The 12,935-nt window shown below is 44.2% G+C and overlaps 1 protein-coding gene across 1 annotated transcript; it reads left to right on the forward strand.

Moving 5' to 3' along the window:
- Nucleotides 1-1,540: 1,540 nt before the first annotated feature.
- Nucleotides 1,541-2,381, forward strand: LOC123115461 (protein P21). Its single transcript, XM_044536615.1, has one exon. It carries the CDS (start codon nucleotides 1,585-1,587, stop codon nucleotides 2,257-2,259), a length of 675 nt encoding a protein of 224 aa, XP_044392550.1. The 5' UTR covers nucleotides 1,541-1,584; the 3' UTR covers nucleotides 2,260-2,381.
- Nucleotides 2,382-12,935: the final 10,554 nt, after the last annotated feature.

The following is a 12,935-nucleotide window of genomic DNA, read 5'->3' on the forward strand; positions in this document are numbered from 1 at the left end:
TTGGTGCAGTGACGACGCGCCAAATTTTCATCTCCCGCCATCCCCCCTCGCCCGCCTCGCACGCGCCCGTGCGACCTCGCGCCGCACTCAACCTGGCTCGCGAGAAACTGCCGATCCGAGCGTTTCCAGCGAGCCAGGCTGTGGGTTGCTTTGAGAAGCATGCGATACAAGGCCCAACAGTGAAACCAGGCTACCAAACAGGCCTCTTATTTCCCACGCAGACCTGGTTGGGCTCGATGCGGGCAACCAAACACGCCCTTTCTGATGTGTTGCATACGTCTTTTGACATGCACCGGGCTGCAACTGCTCCATGGAATATTGTTCTCGGGAAATGAGAGCTTCAAACTATCTTCATTTTGAGATCCACGGCTTGCCTACACATCATTCACATGATAATGCGAACTAAGCTGCATGTTGGAGTAGTTAGCATGAAGTAGACCTAGCAGAAACCAGTCCAATGGCGCTGGCCAGTTGTACCCATGTTCATGATATGAGGCCTATAAAAAACCATGCACATATCTAAACTAGACAAATGCGAGAGCTCAAGAACTAGATTTGACATTGATGCTCGCGTTATTTCTGAATTTATTTCAGACTTCCAGCGATGTTTGTTCAGTGAAAGAAGACGTTCACCTCTCGACTGACGGGCGCCTAGACATGAAATATGTGTACTGATAAAATAGATCCGCTCCCCCGGTACAGTTCCACAGCCATGTAAGAAGTTCCACTAAAAACAATTTAATTAGGTGTGTTATCTAAAATATGAATTTTTTTATTGAACCGGTTTCAACTCTCTTTATACTTGGCACAAACAATGACCATGAGCGGTGGCAAGTGCGTAAAATTTCACAAAGTTCCTCTAAAAACAAACCTCACGACGTTTTTGACGTGGTCGGGTGATTTCTTAGCGGGGGACATTTGGTAATTAAAAATTATCAGGCCTAAAACCCATTTAACATTATTTGTTGGATAAACCTCAAAGGCCCATTGTTATAGGTATATACGGCATTTTGAAGAATTTTTTTTTCTACTTCCAACATGTTTTATATCAATTACAAATTTACAAGACACATTTGTACCACAACTGCAGAGAGGCAGAGAGCTAGCGAACAAATTTCTACTCCCATATTAAGATGGAACGCACGCTTATGTGCTTGAACGTTGCAACAGACTTGGCAATACATTAATTAAAGGCTACCGTGGTTTCAGGGGTAAGTAACATCTTCCAAGTATAGAGCAACCGTATTTATCTATTTGTAAACGTTACAAAGTTCCTTCTTTTGCGGGAATTAATGCTTGGACGTCACAAACTTATCTTCTTCCAAGTATAGAACAACGAATTAATTAGTGCTTATCTACTTGTAAACGCTAATAGCAATGAATTAATTGGTGCCATATATTGGAGGGACCATTCAAACTGCATGACGTTGCACATTTACATAGATACCTACAAATTATCTATATTTAGCAATCCAGGTCGAGCAACAATTAGCCTATAAATACCGTCCGGTAGGCCTTCAGTCCACATCGGTCACTGCATACACACACCACCGCCACCACCATCATCAATCACAACACCCAACCATGGCGTCTTCACTCTTCATCCTTGCCCTCCTCCTCACCGTCGCTGCAACCAACGCGGCCACCATCACGGTGGTGAACAAGTGCTCCTACACGGTGTGGCCAGCCGCCATCCCGGTGGGAGGCGGGACCAAGCTCGAACCGGGCCAGTTGTCCACAATCCATCCACCCGCCGGAACAAAATCTGGAAGGATCTGGGCGCGTACGGGCTGCAAATTCGACGCCAGCGGCAAGGGGTCCTGTACCACGGGAGACTGCGGCGGCGTGCTGGCCTGTCGTGCCGGCGGGAAGCCACCCGCCTCGCTCGCCGAGTACACTCTGGGGACAGGCAGCAATGCTGACTTCTACGACATCTCCCTCGTTGACGGATTCAACGTGCCGATGAGCTTCGGGCCCGTCGGCGGCAGCTGCCGCGCGGTCAGCTGCGCCGCGGACATCAACGCAAAGTGCCCGTCGGAGCTGAAGGTGGACGGGGGCTGCATGAGTGCCTGCGGCAAGTTCGGCACCGCACAGTACTGCTGCCCACCGCCGAGTACACCGTCGACTTGCGGGCCGACAAACTACTCGCGTTTCTTCAAGGGGCTCTGCCCAGACGCCTACAGCTATGCCTACGACGACAAGACCAGCACCTTCACCTGCGCTAGCGGAACAAACTACCAACTGACCTTCTGCCCGTAGATCCGTCATCATCATCCATATGCATATGCATGCTAGGAACTGAATTTCTTCGATGAATAAGTCTGTACTTGACGGAACTAGAAATAGAACGAATGAATGAAGGAATGAAGTAGTTTCCCAAACAAAATCTTGTCAAATAGTAATTTACAAAACTGCAGCAAATTTCCTAACTTCTTAAATTGAACATGTGCGATAGCAACTTTCTTTCCCCGATGGATACACATAACACTAGAAGAACGCTCGTGCGTTAATATCAATTATGTTAATATTACATTTAATATTCTCATACATATCAAGTGACATTGGCGACCTTTTTTACCTTCAAATTCTCACACACACACTCTCGCCCTCCCTCTTCCTCACTCTCTCTCCCCCTCTCCCTCTCTCTCTCTCTCTCCCCCTCTCCCTCTCTCTCTCTCTCTAACACACAAACATATCCATCTTATTGGATACGGGACCACATTAACTTTAAGAGTTCAATATCAATTATGTTAATATTACATTTAATATTCTCATACATATCAAATGACATTGGCGACCTTTTTTACCATCAAATTCTCTCTCTCACACACACACACTCTCCCTCCCTCTTCCTCACTCTCGCTCCTCTCTCTCTCTCTCTCTCTCTCTCTAACACACACACATATTCATCTTATTGGGTACGGGACCATAATCCATCTATTTCACATGCACACGCGCTAGTGCATAACAATATGGATTATGTGTATTATATTTGCCACCACAACTGAGGGAATTTATTTCATGTAAATCGGCTAGCCACAGCTCCATGACAAACAATACATCTAAATTCTCAGCGTTATTTTTATGTAACATTGGCGAGAGGTGAACGACGGTGATTGTTTTCTTTGTTTGGAGATTGATTACCATCCGTGAGTTAAGCTGGGTACTAAAGAAGAATCTGATTGTGATACGTGAATTGATTGTTGCCTTATACGTTTGGTTTTGGTATTTGAAGATTGATTACCATCCGTTAGTTGGGTTACCAAAGAAGAAATCAATCACCATATGTACAAAAAGGAACTACATTGCACATGCTTACACCTCATCTACTCGTGAGAATATATAGAATTGGAGCAAACAAAATAAGTGCAGACGAGAGATAAAACATCAATGAGGATCCCTAATGTCATGACTAATATGTTGTCCTCCAGCTTGAGAAGCACCTACAAGGAAGGGCTAACATACAGAATCACGAGCCACTCCAATTTATGACTCACACAACTTCATCTTCAACTTGTTAATGATGCGTGAACCTCAACGTACCATGTGGTACTGTTGGAGGCCATGATGACCTGGTGCACCTGTGACTCACTAATGTTCCATCATGCGCAACGCCTCCTGAAACGCCTTTGGCATCGCATGACAGAAGGTAGGAACGCGTTAAGAGCAACTGAGGCAAAACAACAAACAAGTGGCACCCCTCTTGTAAATATATAACATTAATATCTTTTGTTAATTAAATGCAGTAGAAGCCTCTCCTGTCGTTTCCTCCTAAAAAACAAAAGAATGGCGCAATTGAATGGTGGTATCACACAATCCAACTCTTCACATCAGCGAACTCCTTAATCTGCCTGGCCCTATTCTTATTCAAAAGGTTGTGCAACCAGGACCGTTACTCCTACAATTTTGCTGTCGAGACACGACTTATGTGATGCAGTAAAGCACATGAAAGAGATGACGCCACTGACGAGATCTTGGCGATTATATGTAACATAATCAAGCAGTGCTAGCTCAACTTTAGTGCCAATCAGCATAGCCTATTTAGGCTATATATTACTGTTAAATACCGTAGCATTGCAGAGCTTATTGCATCCTTGTACACACGATCAATATTTAGTTATCTACGGACATGAAAACATATGTATCTAGACCAGCGGGAACAAAGACAAAAGCCATGTTAAACTTGTCACCTGGCGCACATGCACTTGCATACTAGCTCCTAGGCATGCACAAAGAAAAAACTGAAGCACACTGATGAAGTAACTCAGAAACTATGTTCCTGTCTCAAATACAAATAAAACCAACAGCCAAAGATGAACTGGTTAAGCATTCCCAAAAATTACATGTTCAGAACTCCTCAGAACATAACTCCAACTATCAATCTCATAAATTTGAAGTTAATATCTCATAAATTTGAAGTTAATATCTCTCAATCGTAAAAATAACATGCATCAGGTTGTCAACTAATTTTAGATGCATCCACTATCAATCTCACTAAATGCAAGTTAATATCTTGCCAAAAGCAGGCGTTTCATAATGTTAGCAAATAAAGTTTTCAGAACACTGTATATACCACCACAAAATCATAAGAGAATGAGTGTATACAATCTACAAGGTAATGTAGCAATTTATAGGTTGGGTACTTACTTCAGTAATAAAACAGGTTCAAGGTAGTAACAAGTATTCTTCTAATGCATTAATAAACAAATATTCTGCACTGAAGACAAGATAAACAATTCCCAAAGTGCATCAGAGCATCACAGAACATTACTGGCAAGATAAATGCACGATGATACACCCGACTCATTTAATTAATATAATTAAATTATCAGTAAATTAGTCACCAAACGGCTCGGATATGAACCGGAACAGAGCCAACATATATCATCCTAGACAAACGCAATATCAACCATTTACCTTGGTACTTTAGGGACCGACAGGAGGATGCATGTAGAAGCGCTTCTTGCCTGCGAATCCACAGTCAGATAGAGAAATTGGAACCCATTCCCATCACCAACTGATAAAGAAAGCACGTAAAAAAATTGATATCGGGCCAACTTGGATCTTTGGTGATTGTCCCCCCGGTATGGAGAATTTAGGAGAGTGGGTGCAGGGAGTGGCCTTGTGGATGATGGATGGAGGCGCAGAGGGATGTGGTCGCCGGAAGGTCGAAAGCGGAGAGGGTCGGGCACGTTAGGCGAAGCCGGTGGTGCGCGACAACCGGAGGCGGCCCAATCGTGGGAGGCGAACTGCCGATAGCCTCGACCCATCTTCCGACGCGGCGAAGATAGAGAGGGCGGCACTGCCAGTGCTCGAGGCCGCCGCTCGGCACCATCTACATTGAGGGGAAAGAGAGGCGAGAAAGCGGTAGGGTGATGCGGGGCTAGGGATTGCAGAGGAGGGTGGGGGTGTGCGATTTGAATGGATGGTTCTGCCCATCGTTTTCTTGTACGTGGCGGTGGATACGGCGGCGTCCAGCCATGCAGGCGAGGCATGGGTCGAGACGGGCACACGGCGAGGCGCAGTAGCAGAGGCGGGGGCGATTTTTTGCTACTGAGATGCAGGGTGTGGGATTGATCGTTCATGTTCTCTTTTTCTTTTTAACGGAAGATGGATGCGATTTTTTCATGAGGGGAGAGATGCGACCACGTACAGATTCCATAATAAATTAATTAGGTCCATAACGGGACTTGTTTATAATGCGTTAAGATTTACGTGTTCTTAATAAAGAAATGCACTGATGTAGGGAGCGATTGATTCGGGTAAGGAAAGATAGATTTGTGATCCTTTGTATGTTAGGAAATTACTGGTTTGCAAGGAAAGAGTGGAGAGAAAAAGAACCAATGCGACCACGTACAGATTCCACAATAAATTAATTAGGTCCATAACGGGATTTGTTTACAATGCGTTAAGATTTACGTGTTAGTTTTCATAATAAAGAAATGCACTGATGTAGGGAGCGATTGATTCGGGTAAGGAAAGATAGATTCGTGATCTTTTGTATGTTAGGAAATTAGTAATTTGCAAGGAAAGAGTGGAGAGAAAAAGAACCAGTACGAGGGGGTGGTGGGAGGTGGGACGAAGAAAAACCGGATGAAATTGGGAGGTGGGAGGGGGGCGAGTAAAAAACCGATGAAAAAAAACCAACGAAAGTGGGAGGTGAGAGGGAGGATGAAAAAAAAAACCAACGAAAAAATACCGAAAAACTATTCACCAACTGCTCCATTAGGAGTACAGATATATGAATGACTATAGGCTCAGCGCAAGGCACAATTTTTTTTTTAAGATAAACCATCTTTTGTTCCTAGTTCTGCTATTTGCTGCTCGTCTGGAGAATAGCGTCGCCACAGGTGTGGCCCAACGATACATACAATTTTCAGTTGCAAAATCTCATAATATATGCTCGTGTATGTTTGAATAAATGGTGATGACTTTAATAAGGAGCAAGGAAATTTGGGCGGTCACGGTTAATGGACAAAACGCACACTTCATTTCCTCGTAATTAATTATAATCCACTGAGACGTCTCCATCCGTACCTGACGCCATGCATGTTGCCGGATGCTAATTAATCATGCTTCATCCATCTATGTGTGTAAGTCATCTTACGAAAATCAAATAATCCCAAAACACTTAGACGCGGTGCATTAAATTTTACCTTATTTCTTGTTCCTTGACATATCAACCAATAAGAGATGTACGATGTGCATGCTTTTAATGACTTGAGACTACCAAACACGACATGAAGTGGATAGTTCATTGCATGCACTGCTATTAATTAGCAAATGAACATTAAGTTCTCTCGATTTCCCCTCCTCCTTGGTCACCGTGCACAACCTAAGATAACTTACTCACCTAGACGAAGGGAATACATTTAGTCAGCATGAAGTCTAAGAGCGTGGACGTCGCGCATAACATCTAGCACGCGGATGTCACACTACATCAGTGTCGATATTTCCCAAAAGGCCGACGGTAGTTGCTGGATGAATCTGATGTTAAATGTACATGAGTCGCTCTTGGAGTCATGGTCACCGCAGAAAGGACGGCTATTTTGTGGCGGTCGGTTCACATAGCATTTAATATTATTCCTCCGAATATTATTAACATGTTATTTGTGACGTGACTAGATGGGATAGGTCCAGAAACAACGAGACATATCCGTGTAGGAGTATGTGCTTTATTACGGACAGTTTGGAACTGTAAAAACGACTTGGTTTTTAACAGAACAACAAATATTCATTTCTTGCAGGTTATTATCCGGGCTACTACACTGATCCGTATGTGGTCGCTAGCCACTCCGACGGAGGCCAGAGAGCATTTGGTTACTAGCTAGCGTGTCGAGTTCTCTCTACACGTATAGTAGCTAGCGTTGACCAAGCACGGAGATAAAAAGAGGTCATTTCTCTTTATTAGCTAGCTAACACAATATGAAACCCCTAAATTCACCCTCCAAAACCCCTAACCCCCCCTCCCCTTCAGAAAAACCCCCACCTCTTGCCAGTTGCTGACGGGTGAAGGACTTTTGGTCCCGGCTGGTATTACCAACCTCTCCTGCCTGGCGCCTCGCAGCGGCCATGTGGAGCCCCATCTGTCCTGGTTCGTAAGTGAACCAGGACTAAATGGTTTGGGCTTTAGTCCCGACCCGGGGCTAAACACTAGTAGAAAAGGGGGCATTGGTCCAGGTCGGTTCAGCCCATTAGTCTCGGTTCAATCCAAAACCGGGACCAATGGTGGCATTGGACCCGGTTCATGAGCCTCGGGGGCCGGCCGGGCCACGTAGGCCATTGGTCCCGGTTTGTCTGGACCTTTTGGTCCCGGTTGGTGGGACGAACCGGGACCAATGGGCCTCACTCCTGGCCCACCACCATTGGTCCCGGTTAGTGCCATGAACCGGGACCAAAGGCTGCCCTTTAGTCCCGGTTCAAGCCACCAACCGGGACCAATGAGGTGCCTATATATATCCCCTCGCGTAAGAGCAGAGCACACTGCTCTATTTTTTCTGGCAGCCGAGGGGGAGAGGGCTTGATGGTGCTCTAGCTCACCTCCTATGCACACAAGGTGTTCGATGGAATGCCCGAGCCACACTACTTAAGCTTTCTCCTCTCCAAGCTCGACCTCCAAACTCCATTTTCCTCAATATTTGTATAGGTTTAGCGGTCTGTCACGCCCCGTACCCATCTTCACCGCCGTCAATCACCCGCGCCGATCTCATCGCCGGTACCAACGTGGTGAGCCTCTTGTTCTTATCTTCTTTCTGAAAGGAAAAATATTCTTACTTGTATGTTTAGATAGATACTTGTATTATTTTCTTACTTTTATTATTGCATATTATATAGTGTGATGGTTTTGGTATCCGCCCCCGCCAGCCCTCGTCCTGTCTATGATTCGGATGTGGTATATAATATCTTTTTATAACTATTGGTTCATTTATTGTTTATGAAAATTATGCCGACCAACGTGACATAGATTTTATTTATCTAGGAGGTTGTTGAACCGGAAATTCCAACCGACCCTATTGTCGAGAGGTTAAATTTAGTTGAAGAAGAAAATAATTTCTTAAAGGAAAAAATAAGAAAAATTGAGGAGGAGAAGATGATATTGGAGTTGCATGTTGCGGATGTCGTCGATGATCACAAGATCAAGATGGATGCAATGCGCTTGAAGATTAGAAAAATTAGAAAATATGCCATTCATACCGAGGTTTGGTATCATTATGCCGTTGGATCAGTTGTTACCTTGGTTGCGATTACGATCGCATTTGTTTTCGCATTGAAATGTTTTACATAGTTTCAATGTATGGTTTAATTAATTTAAATGCTCTGCAGAGCTTTATGTTGTTCTGTAATGATTTTTGCTTGAAGATGAGAACTATGTATGTATTTTGGTTTTAATGTGATGATGAACTTCTATTAATTTGGTCACTTAGTTATCTATTCATGATGTTCTGTAATGATTTTTGACACACTTAATTATATATAATCACGCAGATGAACCGGCAATGGATGTACGATAACAGACACACCTCCGAGTACATTAAGGGCGTGCATGATTTTCTCGAAGTGGCTGAGGCAAACAAACAGAATGACTTTATGTGTTGTCCATGCCCTATATGTGGGAATACGAAGTCTTACTCTGACCGGAAAATCCTTCACACCCACCTGCTTTACAAGGGTTTCATGCCACACTATAATGTTTGGACGAGGCACGGAGAAATAGGGGTTATGATGGAAGACGACGAAGAAGAAGAGTACGATGACAACTATGTGCCCCCTGAATACGGTGATGCTACTGAACATCAAGAGGAACTAGACGATGTGCACGATGATACTGCAACGGGCGAAGCTGCTGAAGATCAAGAGGAACCAGACGATGTGCCCGATGATGATAATCTCCGCCGGGTCGTTGTTGATGCAAGGACGCAATGCGAAAGTCAAAAGGAGAAGTTGAAGTTCGATCGCATGTTAGAGGATCACAAAAAAGGGTTGAACCCCAATTGCGAAGATGGCAACACAAAGCTCGGTACCGTATTAGAATTGCTGCAGTGGAAGGCAGAGAATCCTGTGCCAGACAAAGGATTTGAGAAGCTACTGAGAATATTGAAGAAGAAGCTTCCAAAGGATAACGAATTTCCCGACAGTACATACGCAGCAAAGAAGGTCGTATGCCCTCTAGGATTGGAGGTGTAGAAGATACATGCATGCCCTAATGACTGCATCCTCTACCGCGGTGCGTACAAGGATCTGAACGCATGCCCGGTATGTGGTGCATTACGGTATAAGATCAGACGAGATGACCCTGGTGATGTTGACGGCGACCCCCCCCCCCCCAAGAAGAGGGTTCCTGCGAAGGTGATGTGATATGCTCCTATAATACCACGGTTGAAACGTCTGTTCAGAAATGGAGAGCATGCCAAGTTGATGCGATGGCATAGTGAGGACCGTAAGAAAGACGGGAAGTTGAGAGCACCCGCTGACGGGTCGCAGTGGAGAAAAATTGAGAGAAAGTACTGGGTTGAGTTTGCACGTGACCCAAGGAACGTATGGTTTGCTTTAAGCGCAGATGGCATTAATCCTTTTGGGGAGCAGAGCAGCAATCAGAACACCTGGCCCATGACTCTATGTATGTATAACCTTCCTCTTTGGATGTGCATGAAGCGGAAGTTCATTATGATGCCAGTTCTCATCCAAGTCCCTAAGCAACCCGGCAACGACATTGATGTGTACCTAAGGCCATTAGTTAAAGAACTTTTACAGCTGTGGAATGGAAACGGTGTACGTACGTGGGATGAGCACAAACAGGAGGAATTTGACCTAAAGGCGTTGCTATTCATGACCATCAACGATTGGCCCGCTCTTAGTAACCTTTCAGGACAGACAAACAAGGGATACCATGCATGCACGCACTATTTACTTGACACCGAAAGTATATACCTAGGAAGCCGCAGGAAGAATGTGTACCTGGGCCATCGTCGATTTCTTCCTACCAACCATCAATGTCGAAAGAAAGGCAAGCATTTCAAAGGCGAGGCAGATCACCGAAAGAAGCCCGCCATGCGTACTGGTGATCACGTACTTGCTATGGTCAATGATTTACACGTAATCTTTGGAAAGGGTCCTGGCGCACTAGCTGTTCCGAATGACGCCGGGGGACACACACCCATGTGGAAGAAGAAATCTATATTTTGGGACCTACCCTACTGGAAATACCTAGAGGTCCGCTCTTCAATTGACGTGATGCACGTGACGAAGAACCTTTGCGTGAACCTGCTAGGCTTCTTGGGCGTGTATGAAAAGACAAAAGATACAGCTGAGGCACGGGAGGACATGCAACATTTGCACGAAAAAGATGGCATGCCTCCAAAGCAGTATGAAGGTCCTGCCAGCTATGCTCTTACCAAAGAAGAGAAGGAAATCTTCTTTGAATGCCTGCTTAGTATGAAGGTCTCGACTGGCTTCTCGTCGAATATAAAGGGAATAATAAATATGCCAGAGAAAAAGTTCCAGAACCTAAAGTCTCATGACTGCCACGTGATTATGACGCAACTGCTTCCGGTTGCATTGAGGGCGCTTCTACCGGAAAACGTCCGATTAGCCATTGTGAAGCTATGTGCATTCCTCAATGCAATCTCTCAGAAGGTGATCGATCCAGAAATCATACCAAGGCTAAGGAGTGATGTGGTGCAATGTCTTGTCAGTTTCGAGCTGGTGTTCCCACCATCCTTCTTCAATATCATGACGCACGTCCTAGTTCATCTAGTCGGCGAGATTGTCATTCTGGGCCTCGTATTTCTACACAATATGTACCCCTTTGAGAGGTTCATGGGAGTCCTAAAGAAATATGTCCGTAACCGCGCTAGGCCAGAAGGAAGCATCTCCATCGGCCATCAAACAGAGGATGTCATCGGGTTTTGTGTTGACTTCATTCCTGGCCTTAAGAAGATAGGTCTCCCTAAATCACGGTATGAGGGGAGACTAACTGGAAAAGGCACGCTTGGAAGGGACTCAATAATATGCAGGGACGAATATTCTTGGTCTCAAGCACGCTATACAGTTCTACAGAACTCTACCTTCGTGACCCCGTATGTCGATGAACACAAGAACAGTCTGCGCTCCAAACACCCGGAGCAGTGCGACGACTGGATTACATGTGAACACATTAGGACTTTCAGCAGTTGGTTGGAAACACGTTTCAGAGGTGACAATATTGTTTGTGATGAGCTGTACTTGTTGTCCAGGGGACCATCTTCGACTGTTACGATTTGGAAAGGATACCAGATAAGTGGGAATACATTTTACACGATTGACCAAGATAAAAAGAGCACCAACCAAAACAGCGGTGTCCGCTTTGATGCAACAACCGAGAGGGGAAAGGACACGTATTATGGTTACATAGTGGACATATGGGAACTTGACTACGGACATGATTTTAAGGTTCCTTTGTTTAAGTGCAAATGGGTCAATCTGTCAGGAGGCGGGGTACAGGTAGACCCACAGTACGAAATGACAACAGTGGATCTGAAAAATCTTGGGTACACTGACGAACCGTTCGTCCTAGCCAATGATGTGGCACATGTTATCTATGTGAAGGACATGTCTATCAAACCGAGAAAAAGAAAAGATAAGGAAGCGAATACATCATACGATGGGCCAAAGTGCCACATAGTTCTTTCAGGAAAAAGGGACATCGTGGGAGTGGAGGGCAAGACAGACATGTCTGAAGATTATGAAAAGTTTCATAAAATTCCTCCCTTCAAAGTCAAGGCTGACCCCAGCATCCTGATAAACGATGAAGATATTCCATGGTTACGGCGCAATAAGCAAATGACACAAGCGAATGAAAGTTGAAGACTTTCTCCCGCAACTATTATGATGATACCATGCCAACTTTGTAACAAGCGAGTATGATACCATTGTCCGTTTTGTACATGCACATGCTATGTGCGTGAAATTATGATACCATGCCAACTTTCAACTTTTTCAGAGTTCATTTGAAATGCTTTAATGTCTTATGGTTCGGCCCTCGTAATACCATTAATCCCGGTTCACTCCTTGTCAACTATGTTCTCACCAAGAACACTCTCAAGAGGGCAACCACGTGGGCCATTGGTCCCGGTTCGTCTGGACCTTTTTTCTCTATAGGCGCATCTATGTTCATTTTTAGTAAAGTTAATCACAAACTTGTGATTCACACAAATTTCAAAGAATTCAAATTTTAACTATTCAAATATGAAAACTAATGGCACTAACAGAAAGTTTATTATTTTTGTGACTTAAAAGAAAAATAATTAAACATAAACTTTAATAAAATAAATAAAAATAACAACAATAAGTATTTTGTTGTAAGTAGAAACAAAATAAAATAAATAAAGCAACAAAGAAAACAAAAAAACAAAATATTTTTTCTAAAACTAATGGCACTAACAGAAAGTTTATAATTT

This window comes from Triticum aestivum, chromosome 5B (assembly GCF_018294505.1).
Source record: "Triticum aestivum cultivar Chinese Spring chromosome 5B, IWGSC CS RefSeq v2.1, whole genome shotgun sequence".
NCBI classification, from domain to species: domain Eukaryota; kingdom Viridiplantae; phylum Streptophyta; class Magnoliopsida; order Poales; family Poaceae; genus Triticum; species Triticum aestivum.